At 45.1% G+C, this 22,694-nt stretch overlaps 1 protein-coding gene across 1 annotated transcript in view; it reads left to right on the top strand.

Annotated features, from left to right (window-relative positions):
* The window catches only part of Onecut1 (one cut homeobox 1), a 36,014-nt gene extending 20,958 nt beyond the window's left edge, over positions 1-15,056 (top strand). The window contains exon 2 of the mRNA XM_041679347.1: positions 7,865-15,056. Coding sequence (XP_041535281.1) covers positions 7,865-8,157 — 293 coding nt within the window. The 3' untranslated portion in view covers positions 8,158-15,056. The remainder of the gene's footprint in view (positions 1-7,864) is intronic.
* Positions 15,057-22,694: the final 7,638 nt, after the last annotated feature.

Genomic DNA, 22,694 nt, shown 5'->3' with positions numbered 1-22,694 from the left:
CACTTGGTGCCTGCAGAGGCCAGAAGAGGGTAGTGAATCAGAGGGGACTGGAGTTACAGTTTTGTCACCACTGGGGTGCTGGGATTCAAATGCAGGTCCTCTGCAAGAGCAACATGTGCTCTTGACCACTGAGCTGACTCTCCAGCCCTCCGCTGATTCTTCTAGTACCACTTTAGAAATAGCTCCTCAGTAATGGTAACCTGTTTCAAGGGGAACTGCACAGGAAAAAGATTTTAGAAATTTGATACTAAATTTTGTCTCAAGTGTCTCTACTTTATACAGGCCCACATCAAGCTCATTTATATAACAAGAATGCCAAAAAATTAAAATCTGTGGTTCTAGCCTTTTGATTTTTCTCTTTCTTTCTTTTTTCTTCTTCTTCTTTTCCTCCCCCTCCTCCTCCTCCTTCTCCTCCTCCTCGTTCTTCTTCTTCTATATATAACAGATTGTGTCCACTCTAGTGGGAGAGATTGATGTGAGGTTCTCTGTTATCACAGGAATCAACAATTTTCCCTGGGACAGAGAAGGCATAGAAGAAAGGGAAATGCTGGAATTTGGTCTTAGCTGTATAAGGAATTCTTTCTATGGGAAGAAGGGAAACAAGCATCCTGGCTGGAGGAAACAGTGTAGACAAAGGTGTAGAAGCGCGAATGTGCTTAGTGCATCTAGGCACAGCCTCCAAGCAGTGCAGCAGGCATGGTGGGTATGGTGGGCGTGGGCCTGGTGGACATGGTGGGCAGTGAGTGGGTGGACAATAGGAGAGAAAGATGAAGAGTAGTTGAGGTCCGAGTATCAAGATGCTTGGACACTGAGGTAGAGCAGTCATTGTGCTTTCTTCTTGTGCTTCAGGAGACTTGGGTGAAGTTCATTTTTCGTGCGCATTATTGGCATATTATAGACATTTGCAGTGTGGATATATAGGCGTCTTTCCAGAAATACAAACAAGGCAGACTTCACTTGTTTGAAATTAACTATAGGAGATTATTTTAATTAAAACTTTTGCGTATATGTCGTATACATTTATGTACACAACAGTGCACAGCCATGCTGTCTGTACTCAGAGGCCAGAGGAAGACATCAGATGCCCAGCTCCGTCACTCTTTACTCCCTTGAGACAGTCTCTCACTGAACCTGGAGCTAGACTGGCAACCAGTAAGTCCCAGCAATTCCCTTGCCTCCACAGCACTGGGGTTACAGGCATATACTGTCACATCCATCTTTTTGAGTGAATGTTGGGGATTCAAGCTCAGGTCCCCATGCTTGTAGAGCAAAAGTTCTTACCTGCTGAGTCATCTCCCTTCCCGGGAAAGTGTAGTTTTTATAGTTCTGTGTGTGTGTGTGTGTGTGTGTGTGTGTGTGTCACTTTTAGTTGTTATGAATACTACAAAATATATAGTACTAATTATGAAAAGCAAATCAATAAATTTTACAATTCACAATAGGCCTACGTGAGCTAAAATGCAAAGTAAGCATGTGGTTCATCAGGTCAGCTGTATATCTTAACTGATTTGTAGAACAAACATCGTAACTGTAGAACCACACCAATTACTGAATTCCCAGTGATAGAAAGGCTTTTTTAATATTTTTAAATTATGTGTCTGTATGTGGACATAAAATCCTCAGTTTCCCCATCTCTCCTCTTCCACGTGGATGCTAAAAAGCCTTCTTTTCCTAGTATGCCCCACGTCACACTCCTCTCTGCTTACAGGACTAAGGCTGAGGTTGAGGTACGTGAACAGTGAGACAGGGACTAGGGAACAGAAAGGCTGACCAGCGGATCCAAGAAATGGCAGTTCAACTCATACTTCTTGAGTTCATTCTTTTCTGGGTTGGGGAGAGGGTTGAGACAGGATCTTGTAATGTAACCTGGGCAGGCCGCCCTCAACGATCCCCACAACCCAACTTCCTAAGTATTGTCTGTCTTTCCAGGCGTGTGCCGCCAGGCTGGGCTCAAGCTGTCCATACCTTACACAGAGATCTGTCAGTATGTGACAGGCTCTGCCCTGCCTGCCATGCCCCACGGTCATGGTGGTTGCTGGTATTATCAGTTAACGGAGTGACATTTCACTTTTTCCCTGGAAGAACTTGGCCCAGGTTGGTAGAAGGATTTTCTTAGCTCTGCAGCAGAATTGAGGCTTCTGGCACAGGCGTGGTTTTCTTGCGATGGGCCCTCCCAGACCCCTCTGAATTTACAGCACATACACCCTGAAAAAGAGCTTCTCCCTATCCACAACTCTGCTGTGTTCCAGCCAACCCTGGGACAGATATATTAAGGACACCAACCAGCTCATTCAAACAGTCGGTCTACAACTGTAAGGCAAAAGTAGAAACTCAGCTTCAAAGAGCAAGGACACACGGTAACGCATGTGTGTGCGCACAGATACTTTAAGATTTGGTTTGACTCGTGCCGGGCGATGGTGGCGCACGCCTTTAATCCCAGCACTCGGGAGGCAAAGGCAGGCGGATCTCTGTGAGTTCGAGACCAGCCTGGTCTACAAGAGCTAGTTCCAGGACAGGCTCCAAAACCACAGAGAAACCCTGTCTCGAAAAACCAAAAAAAAAAAAAAAAAAAAAAAAAAAAGATTTGGTTTGACTACTCTTAATTAGATTTATGTGGATGTCTATGTGTAGGTGTGCATGCGTGCAGTTGCCTTTGAGCAAAGCTTACAGGTGCCCCAGAGGTAAACGTACAGAGGTGAGCCACCTGACACGGGCTCTGGGAATCAAACTCAGGTCCCCGACAAGAGCGGCATGAGCCTTCAACTGCTGACTCATCCCTCCAGCCTCTATTTTTAATGGCTCAGCAGTCTAGAAGACATAATGTTGAGCTGTTAATGGAGCCTGTGGTGCTTGTCATTCTATTGTTTTCATGATTCATGAGGCGCAAGCGTTTGCCTTACAACCTTCATCTGCATGAGACTGAATCTGGACTAGCTGATTGCAGAGCCGTCTTTGGCTTATTTTGTTGTTGCTATTGTTATTCGTTCTTTGGAGGAGGACAGGATCTCCCTTTGTGGCCCAGTATGGCCTTGGACAGATTGTAGGTGTGTACCACTTGACTCATGGCTTATTTGCTCTTCTCCAAAAACCGCAAAGGAGTCTAGGGATGCAGTCAGTGGGCAAAGTGCTTTTGCGGCATGCATAAAGCTAGGATCGATCCCCAGAACTACACAAATGGGATGTGGTGGCACATATTCCTGGGAACCCCAAACTTGAAAGATAGAAAGAAGCAGGAGAATCTCCAATCCTCACTCTCAGTTACACGGTGAGTCCCAGATCAGCCTAAGAAATTAAATCCTGTCCCAAACAAGCAAGCAAACAATAGGAACAAGGAATTGAAAATCCATACAGGTCGTAGATGGTACAATGAAAGTCGTAGGAGGAGCTATCCACCCTGACAGAGAGAAGGATGACCTTGGACATTATTTAATTAAGGTCATAATAGACTTTGGGAAGCAGAAGAGGAGCTTCAGCTCTGAGTGGTTGTCCCAGGGTCCTCAGAGGCCTTGCCATGCTCTCTGCTCAGTGAAAGAGGTCTCCAGGGTCTGTTGGGTTCATAACAGAAGCTCAGGTCAGCAAAGACGTGAGCCCAGTGTCTAGCACGCTGACTAAAGGAGGAAGGAGCTGGGCAGTGGTGGCGCACGCCTTTAATCCCAGCACTTGGGAGGCAGAGGCAGGCGGATCTCTGTGAGTTCGAGACCAGCCTGGTCTACAAGAGCTAGTTCCAGGACAGGCTCCCAAAACCACAAAGAAACCCTGTCTCGAAAAACAAAACAAAGATAGATAGATAGATAGATAGATAGATAGATAGATAGATAGATAGATGAGGAAGGAAAGCATGGTAAATTCATATGCAAAAGAATTTAGTGATGGGGATTGAACTCAGGGCCCTGTGTTTGCTAATTTGCAAACTTCTGCACTACTTAAGAGCTCAAGGTTTTAATCACATCTACGCATTTGTTCTTATTTAAAACTGATGATCAGCCGGGCGGTGGTGGTGCACGCCTTTAATCCCAGCACTTGGGAGGCAGAGGCAGGCGGATCTCTGTGAGTTCGAGACCAGCCTGGTCTACAAGAGCTAGTTCCAGGACAGGCTCCAAAACCACAGAGAAACCCTGTCTCGAAAAACCAAAAAAAAAAAAAAAAACTGATTATCATCCTGGGAAGTAAGAAACCCACTGTAAACAAGGACATTAGGCTAAAAGAACAATAAGGGACCTGCACAGAATTGCATCTTTAGTGGCCCAGGACTAGCCACTGTATCTTCTGAGACCAGGTTTATCTAACAAGTATTCCATGTCCATCTGGCTTTGTTTTGTTTTGTTTTATTTTTTGTTTTTCGAGACAGAGTTTCTCTGTGGAGCTTTGGTGCCTGTCCTGGAACTAGCTCTTGTAGACCAGGCTGGCATTGAACTCCCAGGTGCTGGGATTAAAGGCATGCGCCCCCATCACCTGGCTCCCCATCTGACTTTGTAAATGTCCCCCCAGGCCAAGATATCCATGGCCACAGATTCCCAGACAGATTCCTGGTAAACTTTTACACAACTCAGCCAACACTTCAGACTTACTTTATGTTTAATGTATGTGTTTGTATGCGTGTCTTGTGTGGGTATACACGCTCGAATACGGTGCCTGCAGAGGCCCAAAGAGGGTATCCGATCTCCTGGAGATGGAGTTAGAGGCAACTGTGAGTCAACGAATGTGAGCTGAGAGCCAGCTCCCAGCCCCTGTGAGAGCACTAGGAGCTCTTAATGCTGAGCCATCTCCAGCCCCATCAGTCAACACTTTCCAGGCTCAATAGGGCTTTGGGTCCTTAAGGAAGGAAAATAGACAAGGTGGTGTTAAGACACAGGCCCCGAGTTAGTTCTGGGGTGCCGTTACACATCATGCTCATAAACTGTGTTCCAGGGAAAAGCGCCTTAAAGTCTAGGTAGTAAGGAAGTGCGTGTGTCTTATCCCTGCATTTCTAGAATATGGGAAAAAATAACTGGGAGGAACACACTCAACACTCATGCTTGAATATCCCAACAATGTCAAGCATCTATAAACGGTCCTTCCTGGCCACTCCCAGTTTCCTGCCTTGATCTTGTAGGTCAGCGACAGCTCATAGACTAGCTCAAAGGCAGCCAACCACATTGAGAAGCACTCCTCCAAGGGAAACAAGTCCTAAAATTCCCTGCAGAGAGGGCTTCCTGACAGCGTGAGCTGGGCACATTCCCATGTTACAGGCTTGGGGTAGTGGTGGCGTCCAAATTAAATAACAGCCGCACTTGATTATTTAGCATTTTCAAACTGACCTGACCTCACAACTCTGTTCACGGAAGACTCATATTTTTCAAAACATGTTTGGCTCTGCTTTGCATATTGTAGGCAAAGCAGCCATTACACCTCTGGCCTTTCCCCACCGTGAACTCCCACTCCTCCGACCTCCGTTCCCTGAGTGCTGTAATTACAGATGTGTGCTACCTGAACGTGGCTCTTTTCTCTTTCTTCCCAATGTGCACAATCCATGCCTACTTCCGCCTCCTGCACAGTGTTCATGTGAGTGACCACACCCTTGAAGATCAAAGCTAGCCGTGTGGCTGAGGCATCTCCCACTACAGTTTCCCACAGAATCCTGAAGACATGTTGGCTTGCCTCCTTCCTGGAGGGGACTCAAACTGGGACTTCGTGTATCTTCAGTAACCCCCGAACCCAGTTCTGCCCCCCTCCCACCGCCTGTGTCTATCTGGTGTGTGCCTTCCTATGGGAGTACTTCCCTGCACTGCAGTGTCCCTGGCCCCTTGTTCCTGGTTCATGCCCCACCCCCCATGCATGTGTGGCGACTCAGACCCCTAGCTGCAGTTTTCCTGCTTTGACCTGGGTCGTCTCTATGCCGCAATGTCTCCCAAAGTATTTCTCTCATTCATATGGTCTCTCAAGGACTCTGACAGTTATAATTCTACATAAGCTTCCAGAAGTATGACTATCTCTGCAGGTTGTTTCTCTTCTCCTCTGGTAACCTTATGATTCCACATGAGCTTGTCTGTTCTCTATTCTATTGGTACCACGACCTTCGTATTTGGCAATTCTGACTTTTGCTATGTTCTCTGTAGATAGATATAAGCACGCACACTTACAGGTACCATCTCTAATAACCCCACAGGCTCTTAGCTCCCCTTCCAGCCTGCACTTCTCAGGATGCCCTGGTGAGTGGGGGCGGTAAGAGGCTAGCCAGGTCCCTGCTCCGGCAGTGTTCCACCTCCCAGTCTCTGACCTTGCAATATCTACAGCTCTTGAAACCCTGGGGCAAAATATACTGACCCATGTCCCCCTGATGGGTAGCATATGATTTATGATTAGACATACTCCACCTCAAAGGGTTTGGGGTGAATGGCTCTGAGAAACAGATGGGCTAGCGCACATTGTGAGTCTTGGGGAAGAGGCTCTGTGGGTAAGGTTTCTTCTCTAAGTGCTCCTGACCTGTAAACCTTCCTTTCTCAGAACCTCAGTGGAAGAGGTTCTTGCAGCTCTGATACCACTTGGAAAACACTGGCTGTGGGTATCTTCAGTCCACAGAATCCTGCCAAGTACCCAGGACCTCTTCATGTCCTTCCAATGTGCTTCCTGGTTCACTGGAAGATGGACGTCTCTTTGTGAAGAGTTTCCTTAGCTCTGCCTTTTGAATGATAGATAATTTGAGGCTTTGCCCAATATTGTCATTTACTTTTCCATAAGCTTGTGTTGTATAATTTATCACCTGGAGCCCTAATGACTTCCAACGCTGGCTTTCTCACTCAGACCTCTCCCCCGAGCTCCAGGCTCCATACATCCTGCTGTCTACTGGACAACTACCTATTGGAGATCTTTAGCAGAATGCCCAGCCAGCACTTCCAACATGCTCTGTCCTACATACAAGTAATTACAGCCTCATAAAACTCCGTTTTATGTGCCCCACCATCTAACCAGAAACCTGGACGTATTTTAAACTTTTCCTCCTTAGCTCACCACTCCCCTGCCACCCGCCCCCCCACCCCCACCCCGGCCAGGTTGCCAGGATGTCCTCTGAATTCCATCTCTGGAGAAGTGCGTCCCACTCCTCAGTTGTCACTGTCTAACTTTAGGTCTTCCCTACAGATATTGTCACCTGGCTTCTGTCTCTGCTCAGGGTTTGTGGGAGACAGCCTTGGTGTTTCAGAGATTAACACACTGGGAGGAGATGGAGAGCCCCTCAGAGAATTACGACTGTGGGGGAAGGGTGAGCTTAGCCGAATGTGGTGGTGTTATACACACACGTGCACGCACACACACACACACACACACACACACACACATACACACAAATAAATAAATATAATTTTAAAAATAAAAAACTCTGATATTCAAATTAGGAGCTAAAGAAACAGCTAAGTGGTCGAGAACATCGGCTGGTCTTCCAGAGAACCCAAGTTCGGTTCCCAGAACCTGTGTCAAGTGGTCTGCCACCGCCTCTAACTCCAGCTCCAGGGGATCTGATGCCCTCACCTTGCCTCCATTGGCACCTGCCAATGTGTACATACCCAGACACAGACACACATATAATTTTTAAAGAATTAAATGTCCTTTTAGAAGAAAAACTCAAACCTACCAGTTCATTTAGTCAGAGGCCTGGTGGAGCTTCCTGGTCTACCTAAGACAGAGTGCAGAAACTGACCGATGCCAGGACCCACCCACAGTGTACAAAATTCCAGCTATACTTCAGCTCTCTGTACTTCTATTACACTTCTTCCCAGCCATCCTTGGTACTTTAGTCAGGGCTCAGCAGACCAAAAAGCAGGTTATGAGGAAAGGCTGGCCAATCCCCCCGAGGGACTTCGTTCTAAACATCTTCCATGTTTCTTTGCAGCTTGCAAAAGGAAAGAGCAAGAACACGGGAAGGATAGAGGCAACACCCCCAAAAAGCCCAGGCTGGTCTTCACAGACGTTCAACGTCGAACTCTACATGCAATATTCAAGGAAAATAAGCGTCCATCCAAAGAATTACAAATCACCATCTCCCAGCAGCTGGGATTGGAGCTGAGCACTGTCAGCAACTTCTTCATGAATGCGAGGAGGAGGAGTCTGGACAAGTGGCAGGACGAGGGCAGCTCCAGCTCAGGCAACTCATCATCGTCATCAAGCACTTGTACCAAAGCATGAAGGAAGAACCACGGACTCGAACCTCGGTGGAAAAGCTTTAAATTTAATTAAAAAAAAAAAGTTTTTAAAGACCAGGACCTCAAGATAGCAGGTTTATACTTAGAAATATTTGAAGAAATAAAAGTGGTATTTATAGTCCAAAGAAACCAAAGACTGAAGTTCACCTGCATTCTGACTTTGTTCCGAGAGACATACTTCAGCGGGGCAAGACTTGGCAAGAAAAACGATGATGGAAAAACATCGGATCTCACGCCTTCAACCCGAGCGCCTCACTGTGCGTGGCTGCTCCGTGGCTCGAAGCACAGTAATGTTTGAGCCGTCGAGCGGTCATCTTTTAAGATCAGACATTCTCATCTCTCCCACCACGCCACGAAGGTGTATAGTGTCTCAATATCTTGTGTTGGTGGGTGTGCGGGTCTCCGCCACCCACCAGTGGTTAGGGACTCAGGCAGGGCTGGTCTTCAGGAAGGGTTGCACCAGAGGAGTGTGACCAACACAGTGTGGGATTTCTAAATTCATTGGATGGAAGGTGTGATTTCTCTCATCTAGCCTAGTGTTTGAACCTGCCAGGCCCACAACCTAAATGCGGATTCAAACCCAGCAAAGAAAATTTGAATGGCGCCTAAACCAGTGCACTCTCTTTGTTTGTTAAGAAATGTTCAGATATTTTTTAAAAAAAAATGAAACAAGAGTCCATCCATTTAAAAAAAATATCACCCAGGTACCAAAGAACACACAATATTATAGTGCAGGTATTTTATTGCAATGATTTTAATAACCAAAGCTATTTTTACACAAGATACTATGTAAAGTTATACGTATGAACTGACCTACCTGTAATCCACATGTCACGTAGATTCAGGACTATTATGTATGACTCTTGAAGCATTTGAGATGTGAGTTTTCAGACTGGCAAGGAAGAATGTAGCTTCAGGGAAGCAGTTACCACCAAGGCAGAGAGGGCGGTGCGGTGCACATGGGATCTGGAAATGTCACCGACCCAGAGAAAAGATAAAATGCATAATCTACTCATAGCCAAGAAGATGTGAGGACCCTTTCAGAGTAGGTTCCCGTATAAACACTAAGAAACTAAGCTTAACAGGATAGATAACTAAATTTTAAAAATTGTCTAAAGTGATCATTTTTAGTAAAAGCCCTCCTTAAAAAAAAAAAAAACCTAGACTAATTTTGTTTAAATTGCTTTATGTACTTAGCACCAAATGCTTATTTTTAAATTCTTCCTAAACACTAATGAAGACAGCAGATCAATATTAATAACAATTAGTTATCCTGTATTTTGTAGCCATCCTGAAAAAGCTGACTTGATTGTCTGTTTCAGATGTTGTATCAGGCAGACGTCGGGAAAATAACAGGTGCCTCTGAGAAGCAGGAGCATAGGAGGCCTGCATAGAAAAAGCCAGAGCACCAGACTCACACAAGACTTGGTTCTTTCAGAATTAACAGATGCCATTTTACTAAGCATAGCATCCAAAGCATTTACATTCCTTTTCGCTATAAAACCCTGGAATTTTATCTCATGGCTTCTCCTCTCTGGCAGGGACCCTAAATTAAAACCTAAGCTTTCTAATCAAAGTTTTAAATTTTGACTTTTTCCAAATCATTTAACTGGGGCTGCACAGACCAAGGCAGGAAGCAAACACAAAGTTCTAGAAATCATTTGCCACTCAGAAACACTCTGTCTGAACTCGGCCGAACTACAACTGATGTGAGCAGACAGTCGCTGCACAGGGAAGTCAGGAATGGGGTTCCCTCAGTTAATATCACACCCAGCTAGATACGGAACACCGAAAGCTATACTAATAGTAAGCTGTCCATTGAAATTCACTAAAATGCCAAACGAATTTTAAAATGTAAACATTATATAACACAAAATCTCCCTCCTGGGGGCCAAGGGTCGGCCCCCAGAGAGAGGCGCCTAAGTCAACCAGCGAACCATCAGTCTCCTTTCCGGTCGCTGGCGATTGTGCAAAGGAAGTCAGCAGGCGCCTTGCTGTTTTGTCATAGTTCGCCCAAGATTGCAACTTGAAAGTTTTTCTTCTAAATATGGCACAATTCTAGTCCGATCATGAATAACCAGTACATTGCCACCCTTCGAGATTTGCCGAAGTTTTCAGTAGCATAAACAAAAGCTAAAAATAGAAATATTGTTTTCTCTCTTCATCGTGGAGTGAGCTGGGGAGTACATTTATAATTTAAGAGGGGGCATAGCCTTATTTACTTAAAACAAGGGAATTAAAAATTCAGGGGAAACCTAACTGTGGCTGCACAGTCTTACCAACTATCAATACTCCAAGAAAAAAAAATAGAAAAGAAAAAAAGATTCACTCAATCTGAGACTTAGCTTGGCTTTTACCGTGTTACTTCCATGATTAACCCAACTGCATGTTTCAATTTTTTCAAGCCAATCATTTTGGTACTGTGAAGGCACAGTCTTCAAAAAAAAAAATATGACTACGTTTTAAAAATCCCACCATGATGGTTATCTGAGAAATAACCAGTTACCCTACTTGCTGACACCAAAGATGACTTCATACCAGCATTAAATTTGCACCAATTACACAATTTCAGGGCCTAGAGATATATTTTCTCGTAAACAAGGGCACAAGTCAGAGCCTGAAGAGCAATTTTCTTACTTGACCGAGCATACTCCAAACTTTTGCTTCTTAGAAACCATAGCAGATACACTTAGCTTTCCTAAGCAATACCTTCTCACACCCTGTAGGAACAGCTCTTCCTTTGCTTTGGAATCAGTGTTCAGAGGTCATGTTTCCATTCCCGTTTTATGGCTCTGCTCATGTTCTCCAGAGCAGATCTTGTCACCTCTCAATCCTTTCTCACCATCCCCTCAAAAGCTCGTCCCTCATCACTACCCACAATGCAAACAGAACCAGACTTCAACTTCAAACACCTTCCTACTTTCTTCCTCTCTTTCTTTCTTTGTTTTGTTTTGTGTTTTTGGCCATATGTCATTCAGGTCCTCAAAAAACAGGAAGCTTTTGCTGAAAGCCAGCAGGAATGTTTGGAGTCTGGAGACTTTATAAAACTTGGATCTCAGTAACTGTCCAGACAGAGGAATTCTGGATGCCCCTGGGCTGAGTACTCCTGTCTCTGAGCATTCCAAAGACCAAAGAAAATGTGTGGGGAGATCCACAAGTTCTAACAGAACTTGCCACTCGTCACGCTCCTCAGTCCCCCAGAAACACGTAATTATTTTCCCAGAACAACATGAAAGCAATTGCTGCATTTGGACTCAGCCCTCTCCCGTTGCTCCCCCAGGTGAAGAACCGTCTTTGCAGGTTAACTATAACTTTGCTATACCAAAGAGTCTAAGGACACTTTCCTTCCGGTCCGTCCTCCCTCCTTTGTACAGACAGGATGAAACTATGCATTTAGCAAACAAAGAGAAAGCACGGCTCCCTTTTCTATCTAGTTGTTTAGGGTGCATTCAAATACCAGAGGCCGTTTGGGGGATGCACTTGGCCTTCTGGGTTATTACTGTGGTGTGGGTTTGCTCTACAGTGCATTGGGTAACTACTCCCCAAATAGTGTGGACAAAGAAGCAGAAGGTAAGAAATAGCTACTTCCATGTGTTTAAAAAAAAAAAAAAAAAGATTTTAAAAAAATGAAAAAAAAGAAAAAAGGAAAAAAAAAGAAAAAAAGTGTAAAGATCTACTATTTATAGTGTGAACCAAAGACGCTACCTCACTCAATTTCCATTGGTGATTTTAATCACATTGATATACCAAAGAATACCAAAGATATTTTCATGCACGGCCGTGGTCTGCAGAGGGAACTCCGCCCCGCCCCTTCCCCGCCTTCTCCCTCTTCACTCAGTGTGTAAAGTTGTCTTCATTCTTACTAACAACATGATACCGAGAACAACGACATTAGGAACGCCTACTCTTATTCCTGCTACTTCTGGAAATCTCTAGGCAAACACGTTGCAAAGTTTGTAAACTCCTAGGACGAGTGCCTTGCTTGAACCAAAGTGTTAAACCGCTGTTAACCTCTCTCACCTTATACTCTTTGAATACCTCAGCCTCTTAGAAAGGCCACTAATGAAAAAAAAAAAAAAGGAATAATTATTCACCGTGGTGCTTTTTCTGCGCAACCATGCAATGAAACTTTCTTTGATACCAAAGGATGACTTCCCCCACCCCCAATTCTTGCTGATAAACCAAAGCTCCTCCTCTTACTTCTCCCTGAGGCCCTCCCCGCCCCTTCCCGGAGTCCCTTCCCCAGGCAGGCCGTGCGTCACTTTTACCAATTCCTTCAAATACCTCATAGTAATAAAACGTTAGGGTTATGTTGTATAGAGAGTCTATGTGATAAGGCAGAACTTACTAGTTTGTTAATTGTTAAGGTTACTTTAAAGAAAAAAAAAACCTTTATAATTCTTATTTATTTTGTAGCTGTGTGTTTGGGTGTTCCCTCTCCCCTCCCACTTTGGTTTGGGGTTTGTTTTCTTGGCTGGACTTCTCAGTGGCTCAAGGAAGAGTTAATTTTTGGGAATGTTCCCCAAGTGGGTTAAAAGTTAAGGGTTGTGTAAAAATGCAAGAATGGAATAAGAAATGATTTTCATTTTGATCATTACTTATGAAAGTTTGTGTTTTGTAGAAAATTTGTTTCCACAGGGTAAAAAAAAATATATATATATATATATAATCTTTTTGTGAAACTGGTTCCTATTTTTCTCTATAACGTGCTGTGATTTGTTTTAATTTAATTACATTTTATATGAACTTATTTAATCACTTCGCTAATTTATGACTTGTAGTTTTTACGGTGTATATAGTACAATGAAATGGCCAAAACTTTATGTTACAATCTCTTTTGTTCTTGATGCTAAGCTGGAGAAAGCCTCTCTTGCCTTCGGAGTGTTAGCTTTAGTTTCTCCCTGTTGAGCACACCCGCTTGTGTTCTCAATACTGCCAGCTCCCCCTCGAAAACGTGTACATGCCAAATGAGTGTACCAAGGTAGAACGATAGAAGGCATTGCCTGCGGTTTCTCTTTAATTTATTATTATTTTTCAGAAGAAAAAAATTATTTTGCAGGTAAGACCTGAAACTTCCAAGAGCTTAAGACCTTCCCCGATGTCTCACAGTATCTGTGTTTGTGGGATACTTTGCTCCACCCTGCTTCTGTTCGTTTTTAGCTATCCAGGCATGGGTAGAAGAAGTCAAAGTATAAAAACCTAAAGAGACAAGCTAACTTGAATCTGGAAACTCTCTCAATGCTATTGTTTCTGCCCTTCTGGGTGACAACCTCTCCACCAAGACAACCTTCCCACCAAGCTGTCTTTAAGAAAAAGACGGGACTGGGGGCCACTAACTTCCCAGCAGCCCATGCAAGAAGCAAAACAAATTCACTTGGCTTAATGACCACCCTAATTTAAAAATACATTAAGAGTGCCACACCCCTGCTCCCCACAACTGCCCCATCCTTGCCTTCTTATGTGTACCCTACCCAGATGGGAAGGACTCTAGGATCCTGGGGGGAGACTGTTTTCTCACTCTCCATCTCCTAGACATGAGCCTTGGCCAGGCCCCTTAGCCAAGGCGGGTCTGGTCCTTGATCAGCACACACAGAACCCTCGAGGACCAGGGCCGCCCTCACAGGCGCCACGGCTCTGTAAGTCAGCTTTCCTGACGTAGTAGGTTGCTTAGAGGCATTGGTGTCCCCAACATCCCCCTCAACGCAGACATTTGGCCTTCTTTTCTTTCGCAGGCATGTTTGGGGTAGGGAAAGAGAGAGGAGGGTACAGGTTTCTGGTCAAGAGGAACCTTTTTATACTGATTGTGTATGTACATCGGTAATAAGTCCACTCTCAGCCCAGGCATCAGTGCCCCGGGAGTCACAATGCTGACAGAAGGTTTTGAAAGGTTGGCAGTGAACTTCAAAGCAGCATTATCTTTATAAGGTCACACTTCTATTTCTATGTTAGCGTTGATTATCTTTTATAGTATGTTCTGCATTTATTTCATAATCATTGTGGGCTCATTTTTGAATTGCCGTCTGAACCAACTGACAGTTAATAATAAGAATAAACTTGAAACCACTGCCTTCCACTTGTTTTGTTAGCTCTTTCATGCCTTGTCCCCCCCTCAGTTGCTGTCTCCCCCCAAGAACCAGCCCATCTGTCACTCACTGAGACCTGTCCCTTCCCCTTTTTCTATTTTCAGCACACGTTTGACCTCAGCTATTGGAAGAGGAGTGTGACTCAGTTTCCCTGTTCAAGTTAGCTTGATGGTTTATTATATAAGGAGGGTGCCTAAGACAATCATCAGGTAAAAATTAAATAGAAGATCAGTAGAGTAGAAAGTCTTCCAAGGGCAGGGGGAGTTCTTCCTTAGCAATGAATAAAAAAAAAAAACCAACTGAAAAGCTAAATACATGATTATTTAACTACACACCTAACCATGAGGGGCTTAGGAGATTTTTGATAGAAGACAAATGTTACTGTCCTTTTCTCTGTCAATTAGAAAACGGTGGTAGTTTCTACACTGCATCAACGCGTCGGATGAAACGATTATTGTACCTGGTCACAGTCATTTGCTGAGACTTTGTCTTTCTCTCTGTTGACGCTTCTTCTGTATTTTTCGTGCGTAGCGACAAAATGCGTTGTGTGTTAGGCATTCTTCTGGTTTGTACTGCATTAAGGTTTCTTTCTTTTCTTTTTTTTTTTAATTTTTTTTGAGCTTCAATACTGTTCTCTCTTTATGCCGTGCAATATCATCTGCTGTGTTTGCTAAAGAAAAAGAAAAAGAAAAAAAAAAAGCAAGTGGTGATGTCATCACGCTTCCAGTGTTCCGATGTTTCCGCGTTTGTGTAGTCGCCGAGATGTAGTGAATAAAATGTTGGGTTTCCCAGCACTTTACATGGAAACACTTCTTGCGTTCTTTGGTTTTATTCGGCCTGCAGCCCTGAGGAAGCAGCCCATGGATGTTCTTTGTGGGGTGGGGGGTGAGAGGGCAGCAGGGCCAAGAATGGGAGCCAGTGCTGTGGTTAAAGAAAGATTAAGGGTGGTGGTGCACTCCTTTAACCCAGCACTTAGGAGGCAGAGGCAGGCAGATCTCAGTGAGTCTAAGGCCAGCTTGGTCTACAAGGCAAGTTCCAGGACAGCCAGGACTGTTATACAGAGAAACCCTGTCTCGAAAAAAAAATTAAGAAAACAAAATTTTAAATGTATTTTTATTAATATTTTTGAGAATTCCACATAACATGTTTCAGTCCCATGCACGCCTTACTCCCCCATAACTCCTCCCAGAGCCACCCCACCCACCACTCCTTCATTTTTCTGTCAGCAGCCCACTGAGTCCAATTTGTGCTGTCCAGGGCTGTGAGCGTGGGCAAGTGATCCCCCAGGCTCAGTTTCCTCTCTGAATCATGGGCCTGCATTGCACAGTTGTTATGGGCTCACGCGGACTTTGGCATAGCATCTGGCGTGAAAATCCTCAATGGCTCTTGCTTACCTGGCAAAAGCAGATTTGGTTTGTCTTCTTGTTCCCAGTCAATCCCTGGCACAGCCACAATGAAAGCAACCGATTCTCAAGTGGGCTTCCTTTTTTAAAGTGTTCTATCACATTTCTATCAATTTCTTTTGTGTGTGCACATGCCACAGCATACAACTGGAGACCAGAGGACAACGTAGGGGGATCAGTTATCTCCTTCCACAGTAAGGACCCTAGGTATGGAACTCACAGTCATCCATGAGGCTCAGCAGCAGCTGTCTTTACCCTCTGAGTCAGCTCTTAGACCCAAGTTTCCAGATTTTAAACATAAGAACCGGATTGCTTTCTTAGGCATGATGGCTCACACCTTTAAATCCAGCACTTAGGAAGCCAGAGACAGGCAGATCTCTGTGAGTTCAAAGCCAACCTGGTCTACACAGTGAATTCTAGATCATCCAGGGCTACATAGTGAGACCCTGTCTGAAAAAAAGAAGTCCGAATAAAAATCAAAAACCTCTCAGGAATAGTTAGTGTGTCTCTGTTTAACCCACAGTATCAAAGTTCTGATTCCTCCAAACAAAACCATGGTCAGGTCTATCACAGCAATACGCCAGTCCCTGGTACCAACTTCTGTCTCAGTTAAGGTTTCTATTGCTGTGAAGAGATGCCATGACCATAGTAACTCTTTTTCTTTAAAGATTTTATTTATTTATTATGTATGCAGTGTTCTGTCTCATTACAAATGGTTACGAGCCACCATGTGGTTGCTGGGAATTGAACTCAGGACCTCTGGAAGAACAGCCAGTGTTCTTAACTGCTGAGCCATCTCTCCAGTTCCATAGCAACTCTTATAAAGGAAAATGTTGAATCGAGGTGGCAGTTTTCAGTTCAGAGGTTCAGCCCATTAGCATCAAGGCAGGGAGCATGGCAGCACCAGACATGTGCTGGCTACATCTTGATGAGAAGACAACAGGAAGTGGGTGTGGCACTGGGAGTAGTTTAAGCATAGGGGAGCTCAAAGTCCATCCCCACAGTAACACACTTCCTCCAACAAGGCCACACCTCCTAGTAGTACCACTTCCTTTGGGATTATGGGGGCCACAGTCTCCTATCTTTCTTTTTAAAACACTACATTTGCCGGGTGGTGGTGGCACACACCTTTAAACCCAGCACTCCGGAGGCAGAGGTAGGTGGATCTCTGAGAGGTTGAGGCCAGTCTAGTCTACAGAGTGAGTTCCAGGACAGCAAAGAGAAACCCTGTCTTGGGGGAAAAAGTTGTGTGTGTGTGTGTGTGTGTGTGTGTGTGTATGTGTGTCTTTATAACCCGATTGGGCATTCTCCAGCATGTGGACATGCCTGGGCCCTTAATCGTGTGCGTGTGTGTGTGTGTGTGAGTGTGTGTGTGTGTGTGTGTGTGTGTGTGTGTGTGTGTGTGTCTTTATAACCCGATTGGGCATTCTCCAGCATGTGGGGACATGCCTGGGCCCTTAATCTTTTCCAGGATTAGTTATATGTATTTTGGCCACTAGATGGCAGCACTTGACCACATGCCTATCAGCAAAACTGGGAAGGACCAGGGCTCAAAGAAAGAGCTTTAAAACAATGAGATAGCTCCTGCTCACAGTGGAGCAGGTGACGTCACTGTGTGATGTATATCACTACCGGAGCTGCCGTCTTTATGGACACTTAAGTGATGAGGTACGGACGAATGAGCCAGTAAACAGTGATGTAAAGTTCAGAGGCTAAACTATGCACTCCACCCTTTCCCACCCTCCTTCCTTCTGCTGCTTGCAGTGTCCTGAAGAAGTCCTAGGCAGGGTTCCTTCTCTGTGCTCAAGGAGGGCTCCCCAGGTGCACAAGGTCACATTGCTGAAAAGTAGCAAAGGTACTCCCAAATGTTTAGGTCCAAGAAACTGTACACCACCACATCATTTTTTTCTCATTTTTCCTTAAGTCATTTTAAAAACAAAATTATAAACAAATTAATGTAAGTTTGTATTTGTAATATATATATATATATATATGCCCTACATATACACTACACACACACACTTTTTCCCCCATAGTTGTACACCTGAGTTAGGTTCATTCAATTTTCTCCCAAACCTCGGATCTGCTCACTCAGTAAGCAGTTATTCAAGTCAGCACCCAGCCCTGGTGAGTTCAGCTCTTTGTTAGTCACCTCAGGGAAACCAAGGAATTTGTTTAAATACTAAGGCTCTCTGGGCTTGAGGTGCACACTGAAGACAGACAGGAGGATCAAGGCTAGGCTGGGATGCATGGTAGAACACTGTGTTTATGCCCCACCACCACCCACAAACCCTGCAAGTTAAGTGTCTGATGAAGGACTTAACTTAGTTGGGACCCTGAATAAATTTATTTATCCCTTGCAGGCTTTATTCAGGAGGCCCATGCTTTCCAGCTGTGAGCACCAAGGAGCCGAGTCGTGCCAGCTGAACTGAATTCTCCGGCGCCATAGCTGCGGGTCCCGTTTCTGTTTGTGGAGCCTGACATGGCGCCTGGAGCCTTATGCTTGCTGAACAAGTGCCCCCACCACTGAGCTACACTCTCGGCCCTAAAGTGCATTTTCCTAGGATTGCACGTGCTGACTTTACTGCGCTGATTCTTTCCGTTTCTCGGTTGTGTACCCCACCCTGCCAACCTTGCCCCCCCTCACTAAAGTGGAAGGGCGATGGTGGTGAAATCTAAGCCCAAAGCCTCTACCCAGAGCCTTCTCCTACGTCCCAAGCTTCTCCCAGAGTGACCTCCATCACCAAGCCTCAAACCAAACAAACAAAAAAGGCAATCTATTTAAAGACATCTTTTCTGCCACTCCTAATCCACAGGCTGCTGCTAACTGGTGGAGGGGCATCCCCGCCTGCTCCGAGAGCAACGGTGGAATACTCAGCTATTTCCTGCTCTCTTCCCACCATCATTAAAACATCCAACCCTCCCAGAAAAACCTTGAAGACCAGGCAGAAGACCCGGCCAGAACTCAGGTTAGCTGCCGCCCAAGCATGGGAGCCTTGAGGCCAGACTGGGGTTTTGTTTTTGTTGTTTTCATCTGAGACAGAGTCTCACAATATAGGCTAAAGTGGAACTCACTTTGCAAGCCTGAGTTGGCTTCCAATTCTGAGCTTTCCTGCCTTGGCCTCAGAGTGCTAGGATTTCAGGTGTGCTTGACCACAGGCAGCAGAGACGAGTCTTTTGGATTAGTTCTAATCAGTTGTTTCTTGGTTCGTGTTGAGAACATCCAGGGCCACTGGCTCTCTGTGAATCTCAAGGTTTGTTCCAAGCTGCACAGTCCAAGAAAACTGGGGCCCCAGTTCATATGCGCTCCTTCCTGAGGTGCTCATTAGAGGTGAAAGGCATAGCTCTGAGGTGGAGGAACTAAAGCCCCTAGAGACGTCATCTGCCTTCCCACCCACGCGTGAGGCCTTTGGTAATAGCAACTTCCTGCTACCTCTGAAGCCGGTCCCTGAAGGGAGAGGCCTTGCACACACGGTGCAAACAAGGATGGGCCTGCCTTTCGCGCTGTTTCAGAGTGTCTCACCATATCTCCAGTGAGTGTGGTAGAATGTGGGTAAGAGGGCTCCAAACTGTGGTGCAAGAAGCCTGGCTTTATGTAATGCAGGCTCTGCCTTGCTGACTTTGTAGAGCTCACTTCTCACAGAGGCCGCTCAGGAGAGGGGTGCGTGTGCATGCGTGTGTGCGTGTGTCCAGTTTGCTCATCTTTCTCCCCACAAACCTGTCCCCAGCGAGTCAGTCAACCACCTGCTTTCCAGTAGCCGGAGCGAAAATGAGACGGCAGCCATAGCTACTTCACTTTGTCACTTTGTCACCTCCTTTTCAAAGGCTGAGAATTCCAGGGAAAGGGAAAAAAAGTCGTTTTTTAAAAGTCAGTGCACATCTTTTAGAAATAAAAGCACTTTTAGGGCCAAAATATCACCTCTCACAGTTAACCAAATTAAATTGTGTAATTATATCCTCAATACTATATAATTTGCAGTAAATACTAAAATTTCCCAAATTGTCTCTAAAAATGTTCTTTATAGTGCATTTATGAAAACTAGGATCCATACGAGATCATACAATGTGCCTGATTTTTTATATGCCTATAAACCTTTATGTCCATCTCAAACCACAAAGCTCCTTTAGACCCGCCCAGACTCCTGGGACAGGGTCAACTGATCCAAAGGGTGCCAGGCCACTTGGTTGTGTCCACTGGCTTCTCTGTTGATTTCCTGCATGCTGGAAGTTACGTCTACACATGAATAAATATTTATATAAATAAATATATATAAATAAAATTAAATATTTCTGAAGTTCTAGAATTTTAAGCCTTTAGACAGAGTCTCATGTATCCCAGGCTGGGAAAACTTACCACACAGCCAAGGCTGACCTTGAATTTTCGATCTTCTTGTCTCCACCTCCTGAGTGCTAGGATTACGGGAGTACATCATCACACTTAGTTTCTGGGGTGCCGTGGGTCAAACCCAGGGCCCCCTGTGCTCAAGAGAAACACTCCTCGCTCCCTCTAAGGCTGTTTCAGGAGTAGAAAAAAGTACTACACAGAAAAGCTGACCCCATAAAGGCAAATCCACACATCATGTAAAGTATCACACATGCACATTCTGCTCAGGGAGAGTCTGGGAAACGGAAAACCTTTTGCGTACTTTACGCAAGAGGGGGCTACTTAAAACTACGTTCAGAATATAGCAAGTCACAATTATGGTCTGATGTGATTTGGAAGAAATCTATACAAAAGCTACCAGAATATTTAAAACCATCTACAAGAGCCCTCCTGCTTTTTCTTATTTATTTGTTTGTTTGTTCTTTTATTAAGTAGACTTTTTTTTTTTTCCTGGTTTTTCGAAACAGGGTTTCTCTGTAGCTTTGGTGCCCGTCCCGGAACTAGCTCTTGTAGACCAGGCTGGCCTCGAACTCCCAGAGATCCGCCTGTCTCTGCCTCCCAAGTGCTGGGATTAAAGGTGTGCGCCACCACCGCCCGGCTTATTAAGTAGACTTTTATCTCAAACAAAGGGATTTATAGAATGTCTCCTTTTTTTAAAAAAAAAATATTTATTTATTTATTTATTTATTTATTTATTTATTATGTATACAATATTCTGTCTGTGTGTATGCCTGCAGGCCAGAAGAGGGCACCGGACCTCGTCACAGATGGTTGCTGGGAATTGAACTCAGGACCTTTGGAAGAGCAGGCAATGCTTTTAACCTCTGAGCCATCTCTCCAGCCCTAGAATGTCTCCTTTTAAAGTTTATTTTATGTAATTGGTGTTTTGCCTGTATATCTGTGTGAAGACATTGGATCCTGGAGTTACAGACAGTTGTGAGCTGCCATGTGGGTGTTGGAAATTGAACCCAGGTCCATCTGGAAGAGCAGTCAGTGCTCTTAACCACTGAGCCAACTCTCCAGCCTCCCCCAACCCTGGCTTTTTCTTGGATTCAACTCTGTGTGTGTGTGTATGTGTCTGTCCGCCTGCCTGTCTGTCTAGCTGTCTGTGTGTATGTGTTTCTGTGTGTATGTGTTTCTGTGTGTATGTGTTTCTGTGTGTATGTGTTTCTGTGTGTATGTGTTTCTGTGTGAGGAGGTAGATGTGGATGTGAATCTTTTTATTTTTTCAATACCAGGGATTGGCACACATGCAAGGCAACTGCTCTGCTACTGAGCTACAGCCCCAGCCCTTGGTGTCTGCTTTTTGACTCACAGCCTTGACTCCACTTATAGTACTGCAGTACCCCTCCAGTGGCCACAAACGTCTCAGGCAACTTCCTGTTGCCTGCAAGACGCAGCACTCTCAGCTGCAGCACCGTGTCTGCCTGCATGCCGCCATGCTCCCCACCATGATGATAACGGGCTGAACCTCTGAAACCCTAAGTGAGCCACCCCAATTAAATGTTTTCTTTTTAAGAGTTTTCATGGCCTGGCGGTGGTGGCGCACACCTTTAATCCCAGCCTTTGGGAGGCAGAGGCAGGTGGATCTCTGTGAGTTCAAGGCCAGCCTGATCTACAGAGTGAGTGTTCCTGGACAGACTCCAAAGCTACACAGAGAAACCCTGCCTTGAAACAAAACAAAACAAAGCCAAAAGATTTGCTGTGGTGATGGTGTCCCTTCACAGCAATAGTAACCCTAACTAAGACAGAAGTTATACCTCATTCCCCAGGTTTACAAAGTTTCTAGTGTCTTTCTTCTTTGGGTGACACTGGAAGTAAAAGCACCAGGGCTTTGCACACACTATGCACACACTAAGCACACACTCTGCCACAGAGCTACATGCATGGCTCCAATAGCCTCTAATTCCCAAGCTTAGTCTGAACCCAGTTATAAACATTTGACCGCGTTTTAGGGAATAATCAATCTGTTCCGTGAGCTTGTATCTCTCCTAACACAGGCCACCTGCTAGTGCTGCCAAGGCTCAGCATTCTGGAGCACAAAGGCTGGAAAACCCCTTTGTTTCCAGAGCGTGGGGTATAGCCCTCCCAGTCATCCTTGAGCCAGGCCAGCTCTGGGCTCTGCAGTGGTGAGCAGGGAACCAGACAATGCCAGAGGCCCCAGCACACAGTGTCTTTGGAGCAAACGGAACTTCGAAGGCAAGCAAGGAAATAAAGATTGGTGGGGTGGGCGCGAGGGGTTTCAGAATCTTGTCACACATGGACTAAACAGGGAGGGCTGTGGCAGTGGATATGTGCCATCCATGTGCCTAAATATGTGTACAATGTTTCTGGGAGTGGGCTGGGGGATGACTGTGGCTTGCATATAGTTTCAGGTACTCTCTATGACGTGATATGAGGAAGAAAGCTGTGGGGGCCGGCAGGGTGGGGAGGAGGCGGTGACAGGTCAACTCATTGCCCAACCTCTCAGTAAGCAGGTTATAAACCTTAGAGGATAGCTTTATGAGTAAGATTTATTTATTATGCTTGCCTGCAAGCACTCCCTTGTCCCCCGCCTGCCTGTGTGTGTGTGTGTGTGTGTGTGTGTTTATGTGTATTTATGTGTGTTTATGTGTGTTGAGAGATGGTCTCAGGTCACCCAGGAGGACCT

The sequence above is a fragment of the Microtus oregoni genome, unplaced genomic scaffold, assembly GCF_018167655.1.
Source record: "Microtus oregoni isolate MIOR12 unplaced genomic scaffold, Mior012 000032F_ref0000030, whole genome shotgun sequence".
NCBI classification, from domain to species: Eukaryota; Metazoa; Chordata; class Mammalia; order Rodentia; family Cricetidae; genus Microtus; species Microtus oregoni.
This window is presented reverse-complemented; position numbering and strand designations above follow the sequence as displayed.